Source organism: Misgurnus anguillicaudatus, chromosome 6, assembly GCF_027580225.2.
Source record: "Misgurnus anguillicaudatus chromosome 6, ASM2758022v2, whole genome shotgun sequence".
In the NCBI taxonomy this organism is placed as follows: Eukaryota; Metazoa; Chordata; class Actinopteri; order Cypriniformes; family Cobitidae; genus Misgurnus; species Misgurnus anguillicaudatus.
Window position 1 is genome coordinate 23152730 of NC_073342.2, and position 22271 is coordinate 23175000.

The window sequence follows — 22271 nt, forward strand, 5'->3', positions numbered from 1 at the left end:
CTATGTATATTTATATCTATGTGGTGCTTTCGTTAATACGCATCGAAGAATGACTTTTTAAGCACCAAAAGTTTTCTACTCACTTTATGAAATGAAGATTGAACGCTTTAAAGGGATAGTGTGGCCAAAAATAATACCAAACCCATGATTTCCTATCCGAGATGCATATGTCCACCAATTTCCAGGCAAACACACCTTCAGGTATTTTGGAGGATGTCCTGGATCTTTCGGTTTGTAGAATATAAAGATATAGTCTAAAGGATTTGCATCCATCCTTCACAAAAGTAATCCAACCGGCTCCAGGGAGATAAACAAAGGCCTTCTGAGGGTAATCCGTGCGAGTTTTGTTTGTAGAAATATTCTTACTTAAAACTTTATAAACGAAAATAACTAGCCGCAATCTTAGTAACGTTCGAATTCAGATAAGAGTCTACGCAGATTGCGGAGGGTTCGTCATATGTCCCTAAGAAAAGTTTGTACATACCCTGATACTCTCTCCTGAATGCGGATGCAACTAAGATGGCAGCGTTAACAGAAGCTAGTTATTTTTGTTTATAAAGTTTTAAATATGGATATTTCTAAGACAAAACTGCATCAGAAGGCCTTTGTTTAACCCCCTGGAACCGGTTGGATTAATTTTGTGAAGGATGCATGCACGTTTTTTGTAATTGAAGGAGGTGGACCCCATATCTTTATATTTTATAAACTAAAATATCTAGGACATTTTCTAAAATAACTGAAAATTTATTCTCTGAAAAATTATGGAGATATGCATCTCAGACAGCTTGGGGGTGAGTAAATCATGGGTTTAATATCATTTTTGGCCGAACTATCCCTTTAAGGTGCATTCAATTTATATGAATCTTTTATCAATATGGGTTCAAACCAATGACAATTGTGTTGCTAATGCAAGCTCCACACATTGAGCCACAGAAACACATTAGATCCTCTAACCAGAACACTCTAGCATCCACCAATCATGAAGAAAATGACATTTCAACACTCTAGTAACCACCAACAGCACCCTAGCATCATTATATAGCAAGTTTTGCGCACACAAGTTTTGATATTTTTATCAATTATATACATTTTATCATTACTGTATGTGCGTAAACTGGGATCGAACCCATGACCTTTGCTTTACCAACTGAACTACAGAAACACTCCATACATTGTTCCTGACTTACATTATAACAGGCAAATTCCTAATTTATAAGTCATTTAACCAGTGAGGATCTCAAATGCACTAAATATTTTGAAAAACACAATATTTGTGAAGACCAATGTTGGAGAAAGTTACTTTTAAAAGTAATGCATCACAATATTAAGTTACTCCCCCAAAAATTAACTTATTGCGTTACTTAGTTACTTTTCATGGAAAGTGATCCTTACGTTACTTTTAAGTTACTTTGCGTTACTTTTTCTTGGCTGAGGCTTGATCTCTTTCAGGCCTTGCAGATGTTTTTATGACTCAAAAGTTCTGCATTCAAAAATTGCATATTTCCATCGCAAAAATGTCGAGCTCTGGCCTGCCATCTCGGTTTCTAAATCAAACTGTTCCCGCTCAGGCGCGCACCCATAGAGTGCGTGATTTGACGTGACTACTTTAAGTTTAATTCAGTACATAATTTTTTTTAATCAAATTAAATAAACTAAAAAGTAGCTCACATTACTTTTTTATAAAATGCGCTACTTTACTCGTTACTTCAAAAAAGTAATATTATTACATAATGCATGTTACTTGTAATGCGTTACCCCCAACACTGGTGACGGCACTCCCAAATATCTGACCTTCACAGGTACAGCCAACCTGTGCAGACACGCACACACAATTACCATCCAAAAAACAAAGCACAACATGAACATTCACCACCTCAACACCACAATCTTCCTCCAAAAACATTATAATCAGTGTCGAAGCCTCACAAAAGGACAGGACAACGTTGACCCAGTAAATCTTCATGGGAACTAATATGGCCAAGGACAGTTCTGTGCATCCCGGGTGGAGATTTACCGGACCCCTGACGCTCGGGGTATAATCACACGGGTGCTGATGCAGCGCTGCTCCTAACGATCTCATTCAGCTTAAAAAGTCATTAAAGCGGAATACGACAGGACGGCCTGAAGAATAATTGTTGGCTGCTCTTTATTGTTAAGGCTGGTTGGTTTGCGGCTGAATGGAGCTTGAACTAGAAGGAAGGACACGGGCAAAATCACATTTGGGACTAGGGTGCGAATGTGAACTAATCTAATGGCCGTTTTAGTCTTGACAAGATTCAGATGCGATTAGTCTGTCTGGTAATTATAGATTAATTTTGTGGCTATGGCTCATATTCATAATAGACGCATTAAAAAATTTATGAATGTAATCCACAATGCATTCCTTCCTATTAGAGCTAGCTGTGCTTCTGTGATCTTGTTGAAGGCAACGGAGGCTTTTTTAAAAAGTCAAAATTGTAAACACATTAATTTAATTTAGATTAATGTATTTATATATCTCAAATGGTAAAGCATTGCATTAGCAGTACAATCGGTTAAGGGTTTGATTCCCAGGGAATCACTTTTCTGTAAGCCACTTAGATAAAAGCGTCTGCCAAACATTATAATGGTAATGTCACAAGAGACAACATACTGTATTTAAAAAAGAAGGGTTAGCAATGGACACGTCAAGATGCTCTTAAAGATAAACTTTACGTCCTGATTAAAAGCCTCCTCAGAAGTGGATGTTGGCTGAATTTCCTGAAGCGAATCGACATTTTACAACTAACTGCAAGCTTACAATCAGCTCTGGCACTAATACTAGTATGACACGCCCACTTTTCACAATCTAGTCAATTGCCATCCTGCAGTTATTTTCTCACTGAGCAGACGTCCACAGAAAATGGGACGTGAATGCTGTTTTAATGTAATCCTTTACTCCAAATACATGATACAGATGCACTCAGTCAACAATCAACAGAAAACTTTTATTAAAAGTTAAGTCAAATGCCCTCTATCACATCAAATACTGAAAAAAGTCAGAGGTTAAGAGACGATAATACTTCAAGTTAGGACAGAGGGAACACAGGGATTCGCGGACTAAACGAATACATAAAGAGTATAAGACAATAGGAGAAATATAAGATAACAGAGCCCTTCGTTTAACTGGAGAACATTTAGATATGATTGTCGTCATGCTCCAGTTCAATAAGCGATTATAGAGTTTGAAATGGCAAAGCTGTTGGTACCAGGTGTGTCAGGGAACAGGAAAAGGTGGGGAACATAATCTTATTCATGCATTTAATGGAGAAAGATTGCATAGCTGTAAAAACGCTGTCTTGTTGACGATAATGCCAGTGCTGTGCTTGTAGCCCTCTCTCACTCTCTGGTTCCATCTCTGGTTTGTCCTCCATCCATTTTTGGATAAACAATGTCCTGTGTTGTACTCCAATCCAAAAACGAGTCTTTAGAAGGGGGAGAGTGAGTTTAAAGTGTGTCCGATGTGCCACAGACATTTTAAGACTGAGAAGAACATTTGTAAAAGCCCATTTTATGCCATATAGTTTTACTCCATGACCCGGGGAAGGCCTCGCCGTTCCGCTGTTTCCTCTCTCCAAGAATGCAACAGGATTTCTGGACCAACGTTTGAAGTTTTCCATCGGGGAAAAACAGTCAGGCATTTGTCAGTAATCCAATCCGAAGTGTGCTTCCGGGTTTGAAACGAAAGGAAAACAACTGAAGACATTCATCCTCTGAATTGGACACGTCTATTCAGGCTCCGAGATCATCTGCGTTGTCTTTCATTATAGGCATTTTAGATTCGTATATGAAAGGTACTGCGGTACAGAAAGAGGATATGCGTATTAGGTTAATAAGAAAAGCATGTGCAGCAGACAAAATCACATTTAGCACTTTCATGTGCATAAAGCATCTTTTTATAAAAGCCTGATCTGTATTTTGTACGTATTTTATAAGTTGGCTTATTCGTATGAATTTGTACGAAGTGAATCATACATATACGTATTGAAACCCCACCCTTAACTCAACATCACGAGCAAAAGCAAATCGTACAAAAATGTATGAATGTGGTTGTACGAATTAGTCACCTAGTAAACTATGCACAAATACGGAATGAACCCCAACGTCACGGGTAAAAGCAATTCTTACAAAAATGTACAAATGTGGTCATATGAATTAATACGAATTAGCCACCTAGTAAACTACTGTAGGTACATATACGTAATGAAACCCCACCCCTAACCTCACTGTCATGGTCGAAAGCAAAACGTACAAAAATGTACGAATGTGGTCGTACAAATTAATATGAATTATTCCCCTAGTAAACTACGTACAAATACATAACGAAACCCCACCCCTAACCCCAACTTCACGGGGGAAAGCAAGTCGTAAAAAATTTTACGAATGTGGTCGTATAAATTAATATGAATTAGTCACCTAGTAAACCACGTACAAAAAACATAACAAAAACCAACCACTCACCCCAACGTTGTGGCGAAAGCTAATCGTACAAAATGTACGAATGTGGTTGTATGGATAAATACGAATTAGTCACCTAGTAAACTACGTACAAATATGTAACGAAACCCCATCCCTAACCCCAACGTCACAGACGAAAGCAAATCGCACAAAAATGTATGAATGTGATCATTAACTAGTAAACTATGCACAAATACGTAACAAAACCCCACCCCAACTTCACAGATGAAAGCAAGTTTTACAAAAATGTACAAACATGGTCGTACAAATTAATATGAATTGGTCACCTAGGAAACTACGTACAAATACATAACAAAACCTCACCCCTAAAGCCAACGTCACGGTTGAAAGCAAATCGTACAAAAACGTACAAATGTGGTCGTAAAAATTAATACAAATTAGTCACCTATTAAACTACTGATGGGAAAATATACATAGCGAAACCCCACCCCTAACCCCAACGTTATGGCGAAAGCTAATCTTACAAAAATGTACGAATGTGGTTGTACGGATTAATAGGAATTAGTCACTTAGTAAACTACGTACAAATATGTAACGAAACCCCACCCCTAACCCCAACATCACAGACGAAAGCAAATCGCACAAAAATGTATGAATGTGATCATACGAATTAATAGGAATTAGTTAACTAGTAAACTATGTACAAATACGTAACAAAACCCCACCCCAACTTCACGAGTGAAAGCAAGTTGTACAAAAATGTACGAATGTGGTCGTACAAATTAATATGAATTAGTCCCCTAGTAAACTACGTACAAATACATAACAAAACCCCACCCCTAACCCAAACGTCACAGACGAAAGCAAATCGTACAAAAAAGTATGAATGTGGTCGTACGAATTAACATGAATTAGTCAACTAGTAAACTATATACAAATACATAACAAAACCTCATCCCTAACCCCAACTTCACAGGTGAAAGCAAGTTTTACAAAAATTTACAAACATGGTCGTGCAAATTAATATGAATTGTTCACCTAGGAAACTACGTACAAATACATAACAAAACCTCACCCCTAACGCCAACGTCACGGTTGAAAGCAAATCGTACAAAAACGTACAAATGTGGTCGTAAAAATTAATACGAATTAGTCACCTATTAAACTACTGTAGGTACATATACATAACGAAACCCCACCCCTAACCCCAACGTTATGGCGAAAGCTAATCTTACAAAAATGTACAAATGTGGTTGTACGGATTAATAGGAATTAGTCACCTAGTAAACTACGTACAAATATGTAACGAAACACCACCCCTAACCCCAATGTCACGGGCGAAAGCTAATCGTATATAAAAATGTACGAATGTGGTTGTACGGATTAATACGAATTAGTCTCTTAGGAAACTATGTACAAATATGTAACGAAACCCCACCCCTAACCCCAACATCATGGGTGTAAGCAAATCGTACAAAAACGTATGAATGTGGTCGTACGAATTACCCACCTAATAAACGATGTACGAATTGCAACAAGTATAGATATATACACAGATGCAAAAGCTGGCGTGATCTGTTTTTTAGGATAAGTTTTATAGCCTCTGAGTGGTTTTGGAGAAATTCCTAGTATGAGACTGAAAACTGAGCATAATAACATATTAAAAAGTATTAGAAAGAACCCGTATGAGGAGCAGATGGCTTTTGATGGGATTTTAATATTGGATTCAGAAGTGAAGGTAAAATTACACATGAAAATCGAGTTCATCGAGTTCATTTTTTCACACATTTTCTAACATCAGACATTTACCACCTGTGCATGTTTCAGTTGGGGGAAAGTGCCGTATTGTTCTCTAAAAACAAGAATTTAACATCATTTTACCTTTTACTATCATTTTAATGAATGTGTAGGACATTCAATCAATATGCAGCGGTGCAGCAGTTAATTCTTATAGCGAACATTAGATTAAAAAGTGGAATAAAGATTAAAAACAAGATAAAAACTCTTTCTTGTAGCACTCACAATGTATAAATTATACCTTTATCCTTAAAGCCCATAATGAATGTGCCTTTGAGGTCTGATTTAGGGGTACGACATTCTGTTAATGTGGTTAAGTGCTGAGTCATAGGTTTTGTCCAAAACGTGATAAACAGTGCTCTCTTAGTATACAGAGATGGGAAAGTCATCAAAGCACATTTTAATTTAATTTTGTGTAATGTTATGTCTACTAAACATCCAGTTTCTTACAATATTTTGACATACATCTGATTTTTGTACTGCTAGTTCATATTTGAATAAAAATTGAATCCTACATAACCAAAGCTATTAGTTTATACAGCATATTTAAAGCTTCAGGGCCATTATCTTCTCAAACTTTATCCAGTAAAGTGTTCTTTAAGTCTGCAAACTTTACTTTTTACCAGTGAACTGATAAACAGCTGCAAATTTGCCCATCATTTGACTATAGTGACCCAATATTCTTACCTTAAAAAGTCAGGAGCCCTAGAGATCATGTTTTCAAAATCAGCAAAGGAGAGTTTATTGTCTCCATCCAGGTCAGCCTCCTCGATGGCCTTCTCACACACCAGAACAACCTCTTCAGGTGTCAACTCTTCCTTCGTAAGCTTGTTTAAAGTTTTTTCTAGGTCCTCCTTGCAGATGTAATTGTCCACATTAAAGTCTAAAAACGAAACAAGAATTTAAGAGTTAATAACAAAAAGGTTTTATAAAAGCTGCTATATAAATGTTTATTATAAATCCTAAAACCGTAGTTTGTGATAATCGCATTGTAAAAAGTTTGTTTATGTTATATCGTGGACAGTATATAAGGCAATAAAATGACTGTTACCATATATTTTAAAAGCATAAATGGCCTTTAGTTCTCTGGGGGCCATTTCGCTGAGAACCGAAAACATGTCCACAAAATCATTGAAGCTGAGGTTCCCCTGGCCGTCTTCTGAGAATGATTCCACAATCCGATTCCTGAATGGGTTCTCCTGGAAAACGAAAGAGTTTGACAAAAAAACAAACATGATTAGAGTCATACTTGTTAACATATTGCCTACAATCTTAACTCTTTTCCCGCCATTGACGAGTTAAATCATCAATTAAGAGAAAACGCTTCTCTGCCAATGACGTGTTTTTCTGGCAAATTTCTGCATTTTCACAAAAATGCAATTATCTTAGCTTTTTGCTTCAAATTTTTGTTTTTTTGAAGAAAACTACCCATATTTAAGAGGTGATAAAAAGAGAACAATTAAAGGTAGGATGAAACTTTTTTTTGAAAGCAGAGGGTCTGTTGGTTCAAAAATGATTTTCAAGAAAAAAATTCTTAGTATTTTTGTTTTGTTTTCAGTAAAAATATCTAAAAATTCTTAAATGAAGATGCTTTTTCTTGATGAGCAAAACGACTCAAGAAAATAAGTCTAGTTTTTAGACCAAAAATATCAAATTTAAACGATTTTGTGCTTAAAACAAGAAAAATTTCCTTACCCCATTGGCAGACTTTTTTGCTTGTTTCATGCACAAAATCACTTAAATTTGATATTTTGGGTCTAAAAACTAGACTTATTTTCTTGGGTCGTTTTGCTCATCAAGAAAAAGCATCTTAATTTAAGAATGTTTAGATAGTTTTACTGAAGACAAAAATACAAGAATTTTTTTTCTTGAAAATCATTTTTTTGCAGTGTGTATGTTTACATATTTAAGGAAGAACATTTTCTGGAAAACATTAAACTTTTGTGAAAATCATAAAAAATGATGGCGTTGGCTGGCAACTTTTTTTAAAACGCTGGTGGGGAAAGAGTTAAAATAATAGCACAAAACTGTCACTGGGATGATACCCTTTGAAAATGTCCTAAAATATGTACACTCTCAAAAACAAAGGTACGAAGCCGTCACTGGGGCAGTACCCTTTAAAAAAGGTCATAATATGTACCATTTAGCATTTGGCAGTTCAAAGTACTAATATGCACTCTTTGGGTACAAAGGTGTAGCTTTTTGAAAGGGTACTGTCCCAGTGACAACTTTTGTACCTTTATTTCTGAGAGTGTAGCCTACCTTTTAGGAACAGACATGAACACATTTGGTACCATTTGAGGTACTAATATGTACTTTTCAGGTACAAATGTATACTTTTCGAGAGGGTATCGGCCCAGTTACAGCTTTCGTACCTATGAGAGTGTACATTTTCATTTTAAAAAGGTAAATGGCACAAAACAGTATACAGTCACAGGGGTCTGACTTTTTAGCCAAGGCACTGCAAAGGACTATAGACTATATACAGGGACAGGGACATAACCATGGCCACCCCTGGCTCCCTGGTCACCCCACTGCCTAGACATATATATTAAAAGGGAACTAATCATTTGATAAGATTACATAGATTAAAAACCTATTATAGCATCATCACCAACAGGTGATGATGCACCAATTTTTTTTTAAGGGGGCACAGTGTCAACAGCTAACAGAAGTTTGTGCATACACAGACATCAAACGAAATATTATAGAGCTTTCAGTCTTTTCCATGGCACCATAGCACCAGCTGCCGCCAGAATAAAAGTCATGTAACATGATCAAAACACTATCAAAACGGCGAAAATCTCCGAAAAGTGACAAGGATGCAGCACAGAATGTATAATGGTGTGCATATTAAATAGATTAAAAGTCAAATAACAGATTAATGCATGGACGCTTATTTGATTTTGAGGTTGGATGCAAAATCCATTGGCTCAAAAAAACCAAGGGGGCACTGTCACGACCGGGTAGGAGAGACAGGACGCATACGCAAGGTTCCAAATAAATAACATTTAATAATAAAAACTCGAGGGCTGACAAGGTGAATACAGAAACTCAGGAACATGAACACAGGAAACAGACAGGGTATCGAAGACAATGATCCAGCCGTGAGCAAACAGAAGACAGAGGTATATATACACACAGACTAAATGACAAACAGGTGTGATGAGGCAGGTAATTAATCAATGAATGTCCAGGTGATAACAATCGGAACAGAGACAAGACATGACACGGATTAACCGTGACATTACCCTCCCCTCTACGAGTGGCTACCAGACACTCACATAAAACACAACAAAAACAAAGTCTGGTAGCAAGAGTCCAAGAGAGGGGTGGAGGGCTTGGGGACCCTGGCGAAGCCGGCAGCCGCCGGGATGAGACCAACAGGACGGTTGGCCGGACTGCGCCAGGAGAACCGGAGCGATCGCTCCGAGAACCGAGGCAGGCGAATTACCCCCCTCCTGGGAATCGTCGACGATCAGATGCCCCCGGAAATCATCTCCCATCCCCTCGCGGAAACGGAGACCCTCGGTAGCCACCCCGGGGAAATGATCGGGCGTGGTCCGTTCCGGATCCCCCTGCGAGCAGGATGGTGGTCCTCCGAGGGACCGTCGACGACGACTCAACCGTTGGGGGACCGCCTGGGCCGATCCTCCTCCCGCAGGAGCGAGCGATCGCTCACGGTGGTCCCCAAGAGACATCGGGGCTGATGGGGAATGAACCCCGATGTCACTACTCCCCCTCAACGAAACTCCTGGGGGAGCCGCCCTCCGTGAACCCGCTGCGTCCAGTTTGGCTGGATCATTCTGTCACGACCGGGTAGGAGAGACAGGACGCATACGCAAGGTTCCAAATAAATAACATTTAATAATAAAAACACGAGGGCTGACAAGGTGAATACAGAAACTCAGGAACATGAACACAGGAAACAGACAGGGTATCGAAGACAATGATCCAGCCGTGAGCAAACAGAAGACAGAGGTATATATAGACACAGACTAAATGACAAACAGGTGTGATGAGGCAGGTAATTAATCAATGAATGTCCAGGTGATAACAATCGGAACAGAGACAAGACATGACACGGATTAACCGTGACAGGCACGTGCCCCCTTAGTTTGAATGGGCATGACGCCTCTGATCACCAAAACAAATACACTCACAGTAAAAAGGTACAAAAGTAGTACCTTTTGGTCACTGGGACGGTACCTTTAAAGGGTCCTTATATGTACCATTTAGAAAAAGATAGGTACCAGCGTGTAGCATACAGTATAGTATGGAACTATTTGATGTTCATTTGGCAAAAGCTTTTATCCAAAGCAACTTACAGTGCATTCAAACTATACATATTTTCAGTGTGCTTGTTCCTTGGGAATCAAACCTACTAGAATTTCGTTTCTAGCCAATGCTCTTCCAGTTGAGCTATACAACAACACCATATATTCAGCAATCTTCAAAATATGCCTCTATTTGTAGGTGACAGTGAATAAATGTGTGCCGATGGTTGTACATAAGCATGTGTTCAGCAGATTCGTTGTATAAAATGTAAAAAGGCTGACTCCCCAAACTCACGCTCATATATTTCTTACTGCCTACTGACCTAAAGGAATTTTTAATGCTCTACAAAAGCTGACTCAACAGCTCTAGAAACACCACTGTAGCATGAACACAGCGATCTGGGGTCAAGCGTGAGATTTCAGCTCTCCCAACATTATCCAATTCACTATAAGAAAGTTTTGAGTGTTTGCCTCCACATGATCTCACAAAGGTCCGTGTTATAGTCACGGAATATTTTGCTCATTTATCCGTGTCATTGTCACGGATCTTTGCATTTTTCCGTGCCCGTACCACAGACTTTTTTTCCGTGTCAGTTTCATGTTTTGGTTACTCAATTGTTTTTCCTATTTTTAAACCTTTTTCGCATGGGTTTAGGGTTAGATTTGGAGTTTGTGTTAGGATGTCACTTTAACTATTGGTTTATACCATTTTTAAACAGTTGTGTCTGACCTTAAGGTTAGAGTTGGGGTTAGGATGTCATTTTATGTTACAGAAAGTCGTTCTAACCCCAAACCCACACGAAAATGGTAAGAAAATAGGAAAAACAATTGAGTAACCAATAAGTGAAACTGACACGGAACAGAAAGTCTGTGGTACGGGCACGGAAAAATGCGGAGATCCGTGACAAAGACACGTATAAATGAGCAAAATATTCTGTGAATATAACACGGAAATTCGTGAGATCAGGTTGGTTTGCCTATACAAAACCCAGTTCAATTATGCTATGGAGTTGCGGGGGGTTCCTAGAGTTTGCCATCCTTTATGAAAATTAACCATGGTTTAACTATGAATTAAACCAAAAAGCTGGGTTACTAAACCATGGTTACCACAATTTAAACATTGCAAAAAATGATTTTCAAGAAAAAAAATCTTAGTATTTTTGTCTTGTTTCAGTAAAAATATAAAAAAATTCTTAAATTAAGATGCTTTTTCTTTATGAGCAAAATGAGCAAAAGATAATAAGTCAAATTTAAGTGATTTTGTGCATAAAAAAAGCAAAAAAATCTGCTAATGGGGTAAGCAAAAAATGTTTGAATATTTTTTAGTGCTGGGCAAAGATTAATCGCGATTAATCGCATACAAAATAAAAGTGTATTTTTGCATAATATATATGTCTGTGCTGTGTGTAATTATTATGTATATACAAACACACTCATTCATGTATGTATTTAAGAGACATTTACATGTGTATAAATATTTATTTCTAGTTTTATATTATATATAAACAAAAATAAGGGATGTATAAATAAAAATGTTCTGAAATGTATATATGTATGTGTCTGTGTTTAAATATACATAATAATTACACACAGCACAGACATATATATTATGCTAAAATACACTTTTATTTTGTATGCGATTAATCGCGATTAATCTTTGCCCAGCACTAATATTTTTCTTAAACACTAAATTCAAGAAAAATTCAAGAAAAATTTGCTTACCCCAGTGGCAGTTTTTTTTGCTTGTTTTATGCACAAAATCACTTAAATGTTATATTTGTGGTCTAAAAACTAGACTTATTTTCTTGGATCGTTTTGCTCATCAAGAAAAAAGCATTTTAATTTGAGAATTTTTAGATATTTTTACTGAAAACAAGACAAAAATACTAAGAAACTTTTCTTGAAAATCATTTTTTGCAGTGAAGGAATAAAAAAATGATAATTTTATCAATGTTTTATAATTGTATCATATTTACCCTTGAGTCGTACAAAAATCTGCTTTTTAAATCAGTAGATCAAAGAAAGCCATGGAGGGTTTATTATTTTTGGATGAACTATCCTTTAACCTTGTATTTGCTACAGTAACCACAATTTAACCATATTTTTTGCCAAAAGTATGCCAAACAATAGTCGTTACACTTTTATTATAATAAAACCATGATTAAATTTATAAGGGATGTTACGAAGTACTGTTCTTTTTTTGAGGGCGCACGATGCGAAGTTCGTCACAACATGTATGTGGCCCGTCATGTGTGTGGTTCGTAATTTCAAAATATATGTTCGGCACGTCGAGTGCATCACGTGTCTTGTCAAAATAACTGCCTGCTGCAGACGCGTCCAAAGGATTTATGATAAAAGAGACGCTCGCGTTTGCCAGATACTCGCATAATCTCATGCGTAATCAGAGTTTAGTCTTGCGTGCATTTTGTGAACGTGAGCGTCTCTTTTATCATAAACGATTTTGATGCGGGTGCAGCAGGCACTTATTTTGACAAAACACGTGATGCAAATGGTTCACATGACACAACAAACACATATTTGCAAAACACATGACACTTCGAACACATATTTTGAATTTGCGCCCCTCGAAAGAGCAGTCACGAGCCGCCACTGCTTCCAAAGTATTTTTTTCCTACTATGGCAATCAATGGGTTACATCAACTGTGTGGTTACCATCAGGAATCAGGTAAACATCACTCTGGTAGGCTGAGGTGCCGTGAATTACAACACTTGCACGAACAGGCTAATTATCACACAGGCTTGGGCTGAAGTGGACCGAGATTTACGTTTATGAAGGTTGAGAAGACATTTGGAAACTGGAAACTGTCATGGGCCCATCAATCCCAACATGACTGCTCTCCATCAGCACCATCCACCTCTCAGAGGGGGGTTTATAGCTGCCATGTGACGGCTTTAGGGTTGGTGAAATTATGTCTCGCACAACCAAGATGTAATGAAAGTGAAACATCAAACTTATTCAGACGGGCTGAAGGAAGTTTCAGAATGATTGAGGAAAGGTGAGCTCAGATTAGCGATATATGGACAGATGCCGTAGAGAGATTCTTACATTTATGCATCTGGGAAATAACTTATAGTGCATTCAAGCTATACATTTTATAACCATGTGTGTTTCCTGATGGTCAAACCCATGACCTTTACCAGTAATGTCATCGAAAAACACAACAAGAATGATGTCAATGATGCACCATGACCAACAAATGTCATCACGCTTTGTTCCACGTTTTATCCGTTCCAGGAAATCTGTGGTGATGCTTTACAAAGATGGGATGTTTGAATCAAATTATTACCTTGATTGATTTTTAAAATGGCTTTTAATGAAAGTGGCCAACTGAAACACACCTGATAGACTTATGATGAATCATCTGAAACTGCTTCAGGGTGACCATGATGAGAAATTGAACCAATAAACTGCTTCCTCTATGTAGTGACATCATTATTACCCTAATGGTAGCATAATATACAGACGAATTCTCTCATTGGATTAATGCTCTCGTTGAATAGCCAGTGTGCCCATTAAAAAACAATTTCACACTATAAAAACAACTGCCTATTATATTTGATATCAAAGTACAAGTGTTGCGAGAGTCACTGCCGGGCAGAGTCACTGCCGTTTTTTTTTAACAAGGGACGGGAAATATCTCTGCACCTGTAGTTTTTCAATGGAAACTGATACAGATAGCAAAATGAATAGATTGATCCATGCTGAACATATGTAAGCTGGTCTGGGTCATGGGCTCAGCACCTCTTGTATCTTTAAACCTCTAACTAAGGACAGTGGAAGTATGCACAATTCACAGCAAATTCACTAAATAAAGATTTTGTTATCCTTGAAGCATCTGTAGAGCTGAGCTAATCTGTACATTACATTTATTCAGAAAGCACTAGTTTTTTTTAAAAAACACTCCATTTTTTTTTAAATATGCAAATTTTCCAGCTCCACCAGAGTTAAACACCTGATTTTCACCGTCTTGGAATCCATTCAGCTGATCTCCAGGTCTGGCAGTACCACTTTTAGCAAAGCTTAGCATATTCCATTTAATCTGATTAGACCTTTAGCATTGCGCCTAAAAAACCCCCAAAGAGTTTAGATATTTTTCCTATTTAAAACTTGACTCTTCTGTAGTTACATCGTGTACTAAGACCGACGGAAAATTAAAAGTTGCCATTTTCTAGGCCAATATGCTAGAAACGATCCTCTCATTCTAGCGTAATAATCAAGGACTTTGCTGCCGTAACATGGCATAATATCATTGCGCCTCCTGCATCCATGTTACGGCAGCAAAGTCCTTGATTATTACGCCAGAATGAGAGGATAGTTTCTAGCATATCGGCCTAGAAAATGGCAACTTTTAATTTTCCGTCGGTCTTAGTACACGATGTAAGTACAGAAGAGTCAAGTTTTAAATAGAAAAATATCGTAAATGGCCTAGAAAATGGCAACTTTTAATTTTCAGCTGGTCTTAGTACACGATGTAACTACAGAAGAGTCAAGTCTTAAACAGGAAAAAAATATTGAAACACTTATTATTAGCATCGCGCTCATTATTTTTGAGCGCGATGCTAATGGTCTAATCAGATTCAATTGACTGTGCTAAGCTATGCTAAAAGTGATACCGTCAGACCCGTTTTTTACCAAAACTGTAAAAATCAAATGTTTAACTCTAGGGGAGCGGGAAAATGAGTATATTTTCAAAAAAAGTGTAGTGTCCCTTTAACCTACTAAGACCTGGATGTCCACATATGTGGACATCAATTTTTGTTGTTGTTTGCACCATAATTAATTCTGTGTAACTGGAACCTGTTGTACACAGAACATGAAGCAGTGTAATTGTCCACGTTTAAGAAACAATTTGGTTATTATATTTATTGATTATTCCTAACACCCAATAGATGGTAGAAATCTGAAAAAATACAAATCAAAGCTCAGGTCTTAGGAGGTTAAACTACTATATTTAAAGACGGAGTGCACAATGTTTGAAAGCCAATGTTGATATTTGAAATCACCTAAACAAACACGCCCCTACCCCAATAGAATCTGGACCTTCTTTTGATAGACCCGCCCCACACATACGCAACCCCGGCAAGGATGTCGGTTAGTAGGCACGGCCCTTACTGCTGATTGGCTACAAGTGTGTTTTGGTAATCGGCCCGACTCCCTTTTCCAAAGCGTTTTCAAACATTGTGCACTCCGCCTTTAACATATGCTTATAAGTGTGTAATGTCCTAAAAAACCTGCACAATTTGTAGCCAGCAACACCGAGATCCTGGACTTGATTGCCAGGGAATGCATGGATACAAAAATGTATACCTTAAATGCAAAAAAGTCTCTGCCAAATGCATACATGTAATTGCATGAGTTTTATGTGAAAAATATGTATTGGGAGAGTTTCTTGGTCGTATCTTATGCTTGAGGATTAAAAGTATGCAACATAATAAACACTGAAATATGGCAACGTCTCATGCTGCATTAACTTTCATAAGCATTGTGATGTACTTTCATAATGTCCCGCACTCTCATCGGCTGTGCTGTATCATATAAACACCTCAGCCAGGGTGCCCATTAAAAAACAATTTTGCACAATAAAAACTTTTTCGCTCTATTATATTTGATATCAAACTAAAAATGTTGTGCAGGTTCATTGCACAAGCATTCTGTTGCTTAACAAGAGCCTTCATCAAACTACACACGGCAGGAAAGTTGCAATGTAAGGACATGACATGAAAACAACATTATATCAAAAAGCCTGGACGAAGATTTGGAACTCTGTTGTTTCACATAAGCTGATGTTGTTATTAGCAGTAAATGACTAATGAGTAGTTGGTGAATTAAGATTACCTTCAGTTCTGGCATGTTGACTATGAGAGCTAAAGGGACTTTAACATCGGGGTCATTGGTGTAGTCCATGGGAACCAAATGTGGAGCCAGTTCGTGGTATCTTCCATGCAAACTGCAATGCAGAGAAAGGGGAGATGGTTTTACTGCAGTTCCTCTCGACTCATCCTTTGAAAGAGACCTCATTAATTTTATTCACAGCTAATGAGAAATGAGAGTAAAACAAAACGGACCATTTGAAATGTAATAAAGAAGAAGACCAATGTACTGTGTGAATGTACATTATAAATCTACTGATTTACTCAGAAAAAGGAAACAATTTAGACAGCATGAGTCTTGTGAGTTACAAATGGGATATTTTGGAAGGAAATATAGCAAAATGTAAACAGAAAACTGATGTAATGTTATTTATTGTTTAGCAAAGCAAAAAAAAAGTTGATATTAGCCAAGGTTAACTAAGAAGATTAACTGAGAAAATTAATAAACATGGTGAAATTAATAAATGAGTTTTGCCAACCAATAGAAAAGAAAAAAGCAGTGCTGCTTACAGCTAAGCATGCAGATTTCTGCATGGCATTTTTATCTATTTGCTCTGCACAGAGAGAGCTGGATGCTTGCCAGCCAGCGGTGAATTGATGACTCATTCTGAGCATGGCAACTAGACACAGGGAAGCAGACACTGTAACAGTGCAGCAGAAAAAAAAACATAGATGAGATAGCAGATGTTCAGTAAAACCAGGGCTGCAGCAAGGGACACAGGTGATGGCTGGTAGAAATGGGAGCTGATGTAGCTTTATGTAACTACAGTCTGTAAAAATACAGAACAGTAATGTAACTACATAAAATTGCGAAAAAAAAATTTTTTTGCCTGTAACCACAGAAGTCTGCAATAAATATACAGAACACCAAATATAACTACAGAAGTCTGTGACAAAACTACAGAATGCATAATGTAACTATAGAAGTCTGTGACAAAACTACAAAAAACTCAATGCAACTACAGAAGTCTGTGACAACACTACAGAATGCATAATGTTACTACAGAAGTCTGTGACAAATCTAAATAATGCATAATGTAACTACAGACGTCTTTGATAAAACTACAGAATGCATAATGTAACTACAGAAGTCTGTGTCAAAACTACAGAATGCATAATGTTACTACAGAAGTCTATGACAAAACAAAAAAGAACTCAATTCAATTACAGAAGTCTGTGTCAAAACTGCATAATGCATAAAGTAACTACAGAAGTCTGTGACAAATCTAAATAATGCATAATGTAACTACAGACGTCTTTGATAAAACTACAGAATGCATAATGTAACTACAGAAGTCTGTGACAAAACTACAAAAAACCCAATGCAACTACCTAAGTCTGTGACAAATATAAATAATGCAAAATGTAACTACAGAAGTCCGTGACAAAACTACATAATGCATAATGTAACTACAGACGTCTTTGATAAAACTACAGAATGCATAATGTAACTACAGAAGTATATTACAAAACTACATAATGCATAATTTAACTACAGAAGTCTATGACAAAACTACATAATGAATAATGTAACTACAGAAGTCTGTGACAAAACTACGGAATGCATAATGTAACTACAGAAGTCTGTGACAAAACAACAGAATACATAATGTAACTACAAAAGTCTGTGACAAAACTAAATAATGCATAACTTAACTACAAAAGTCTGTGACAAAACTACAGAATGCATAATGCAACTACAAAAGTCTGTGACAAAACTACAGAACGCATAATTTAACTAACTACGGAAGCCTGTAACAAAACTACATAATGCATAATGTAACTACAGAAGTCTATGACAAAACTACAAAATGCATAATGTAACAACAGAAGTCTATGACAAAACTACAAAAAACTCAATGCAACTACAGAAGTCTATGACAAAACTACAGAATGCATAATGTAACTACAGAAGTCTATTACAAAACTACATAATGCATAATGTAACTACAGAAGTCTATGACAAAACTACATAATGAATAATGTAACTACAGAAGTATGTGACAAAACTACGGAATGCATAATGTAACTACAGAAGTCTGTGACAAAACGACAGAATACATAATGTAACTACAAAAGTCTGTGACAAAACGACAGAATACATAATGTAACTACAAAAGTCTGTGACAAAACTAAATAATGCATAACTTAACTACAAAAGTCTGTGACAAAACTACAGAATGCATAATGCAACTACAAAAGTCTGCGACAAAACTACAGAACGCATATTGTAACTAACTAAAGAAGCCTGTGACAAAACTACATAATGCATAATGTAACTACAGAAGTCTATGACAAAACTACAGAATGCATAATGTAACTACAGACGTCTATGACAAAACTACAAAAAACTCAGTGCAACTACAGAAGTCTGTGACAAAACTACAGAATGCATAATGTTACTACAGAAGTCTATTACAAAACTACATAATGCATAATGTAACTACAGAAGTCTATGACAAAACTACATAATGAATAATGTAACTACAGAAGTATGTGACAAAACTAAGGAATGCATAATGTAACCACAGAAGTCTATGACAAAACAACAGAACGCATAATGTAACTACAGACGTCTATGACAAAACTACAAAAAACTCAGTGCAACTACAGAAGTCTGTGACAAAACTACAGAATGCATAATGTAACTACAGAAGTCTATTACAAAACTACATAATGCATAATGTAACTACAGAAGTCTATGACAAAACTACATAATGAATAATGTAACTACAGAAGTATGTGACAAAACTAAGGAATGCATAATGTAACTACAGAAGTCTGTGACAAAACTACAGAATGCATCATGTAACTACAGAAGTCTGTGACAAAACTACTGAATGCATAACGTAACTACAGAAGTCTATGTCAAAACTACAAAAAAACTCAATGCAACTACAGAAGTCCGTGACACAACTACATAATCCATAATGTAACTACAGATGTCTTTGATAAAACTACAAAAAACTCAATCCAATTACAGAAGTCTGTGACAAAACTAAAGAATGCATAATGTAACTATAGAAGTCTGTGACAAAAATGAATGCATAATGTAACTACAGTTGTCTGCTAAAGAACTCCAAAAAACTCAATCAAATTATAGAAGTTTGTGACAAAACTACAGAATGCAAAATGTAACTACAGAAGTCTGTGACAAAACTACAAAAACTCAATGCAATTACAAAAAAAAACTTAATCCAATAACATAAGTCTGTGACAAAACTAGAAAATGCATAATGTAACTAGTATGTAACAAAACTACAGAATGCATAATGTAACTACAGAAGTCAAAACTACATGCATAATTTTTTTCAAAACTACATGCATAAATATTATGCATAAGAATGCATAATGTAACTACAGAAGTGAGGGACAAAACTACAAAAAAAAAAAACTACAGTCATTTGCTACAAAAATACAGAATTTCTAATTTCTAATACCAAATTCCATAAAAAAGCCCACAGAATGCTTAATGTAACTAACTACAGATGTTTGCAAGAAAATTCATGACACTTCATGGAACTACAGAAGTCTGCAAAACACAATAGTAAACTTCGTGTACCTAAGTCTGCAAAAAAAAAAAAAACTTACAAAACTACAAAAAACTCGATGTAACTACAGATGTCTGCTACAACAATACAAAATAATTAATTTAATGTAACTTAAGATTTTTGCTACAGAATAAACTACAGAATATTTAATGTAAATACAAAAGTCTGCAACAAAAATACAGGACACTTTCTGTAACTATCGAAATCTGCAATAAAATACTAAATCTGCAACAAAACTACAAAAAACTCAATGAAACTACAGACGTCTGCTACAAAAATACAGAATACTTAATGTAGCTAACATATTCTGCAAAAAACTCAGAATATTTAATGTAACTACAGATTTTTGCAACAAAACTACAGAACACTTAATGTAACTACAAAAAGTCTGCATAAAAACACATGACACTTTATTTAACTACAGAAGTCTGTGACAAAACTACAACTGAGGTGTGATCTGTGATATTTTTCTGTTAACAGACAGTTAAATCACACCCAGTAACTAATAACTTACACCCACGTGTGTTATAATAAAAAGCTTTTCAAGAGAGTTTATTAGAGAAGCCTGTTGTGATATTGTACTCAATACTGTATCTTATTTCTGCTGTAGAGAGAAATCTCATGTTGCACCAAAGGTATCCAATCAGGATGCAAGGCAAGACAAGCCAATTCATAACGATTGCCGATAACCCTTCGCTAACCTTGTATAGCAGCGTGGCGGATTGCGCCAGTGTGCACAGACGAACAGTAGTAAGAGAGTGTTTTATGTAGGTGATAAAGTATAAGACTCCATTAGGTTTGCCAGTGATTGTTCATTTTGTTTCCCGTGCTTCACTGGACCCGTTATCAAAACCAATCTCGGTGTCATTGCAGAGGGACAATTCATCCACATGAATCACACCTGGTTGGCGCGTCTTACATAAGAGCCGGAACCACTTACAGAAAACCGGATGACAGCTTCCCATCATAGAAATGAAAGATAACATCAGTCGAGAGCAGGTGCTAAAGTTTTTATGCAAATCAGGGCTGTAGCTGTTTGAGGACTAAAAATGGCAGGAATAATTAATGGTGCTTGCTAAGTACTCAAATATGAAATTTCTCTCATGCCATCCCAGATGTATATGCCTCCCTTTCTTCAGCTGAACACAATCTGAGTTATGTTAAAGCTCTTCTTGGCTTTGTAACACACTTTAAGGGGATTAACGTTTCGAAGCTCTTAAAAGCGCATCCATCCATCATGGCACAAATCCATTGGGTTAATAAATGTCTTCTAAAGCAAAATGATACTTTTGTGATAGAAAACGATTCATATTTTGAGTTTATTTAGTGATCGATATGTGCATTTACACAGTTGTAGTCATGATCTAATATGGTGAGAGCCGCATGTATCTAAAACAATTCAGCAAATTTTTATGTGAAATGTGTCGCAGCTGACTTAAAGCATCCTGGTGCATTACAGCACCCGGCGCATGGGTCTTTGTTGGTAATGGATGCAGAAGGTAACAAAGCGTTCTGGGGACAGAAGATAAAAACCCATAATGGTTCATTGCTGAAGGAAAAACAGAGCCTGTAATGGCCATTAGAAATGAATGCATTAAACATCTCATTAACTCTCTTGCGTTACGTGTGCAAGCATAGTTAATAGATGCATGGATTTTTCATCCCATCACATGCGTCACATAAGCGAGAACTCATTGATGCGTCTTTCGGCGGGAGAATTTGCGAGAATTCTCGCATTGCAGTTTAGAGGGCAACAGCTTGTCAACACGCAGGTTATGTGTGTTAGTCTATCAGGTTACTCGATACGCTGTTAACAGAAGAATGTTAAAAGCAAGCAGCAAACTAGTTGAATGCACGACACCCATGCACTGCTGTGAGGCTTATTCACTGTCACATGAGAGTCTATGACCCATGTTGAGTCACCAGGGGATTTTTTAAAGCAGTAGGAGGGGTTTCATTATGATAATTGAGGCCTTTCGTTACTGTTGCAGTCAAGGGCGTAATTTTGCTTTGAACATGAGGGGGGGTTGATTTGTCAACTGTACATATGCTTTCATTAATCACTGTATAAATATTAGAGGGGGTTGTAGTTGCTAGAATTTTATGAATAAAAATCTAACAGGATTTGTTCGCCTATCCGTCTAAGTATCTGCACTCTCAGAAGACATGGTACAAAGTCTGTTACCCTTTCAAAAAGTACACATTTGTACCTAAAGGGGCTCTGTCTGTGTATCTGTCTGTCTGTCTGTCTATCTATCTATCTCTATCTATCTGCTGGTCACATACCTATCTGTCTGCCTGTTTGTCTATGTCTGTT

General features: G+C 36.8%; 1 protein-coding gene across 5 annotated transcripts in view; it reads right to left on the reverse strand.

Annotated features, from left to right (window-relative positions):
- Positions 1 to 2945: 2945 nt before the first annotated feature.
- cib2 (calcium and integrin binding family member 2) overlaps positions 2946 to 22271 on the reverse strand; it is a 43953-nt gene continuing 24627 nt past the window's right edge. For all 5 annotated transcript variants that reach the window (XM_073868807.1, XM_073868810.1, XM_073868809.1 and 2 more), the window contains 4 exons: positions 16369 to 16480; positions 7286 to 7433; positions 6922 to 7117; positions 2946 to 3815 (listed from right to left, as the gene is read on the reverse strand). In XM_073868807.1, the coding sequence (XP_073724908.1) occupies positions 3794 to 3815; positions 6922 to 7117; positions 7286 to 7433; positions 16369 to 16437 (435 nt within the window). In that variant the 5' untranslated portion in view covers positions 16438 to 16480 and the 3' untranslated portion in view covers positions 2946 to 3793. The remainder of the gene's footprint in view (positions 3816 to 6921; positions 7118 to 7285; positions 7434 to 16368; positions 16481 to 22271) is intronic.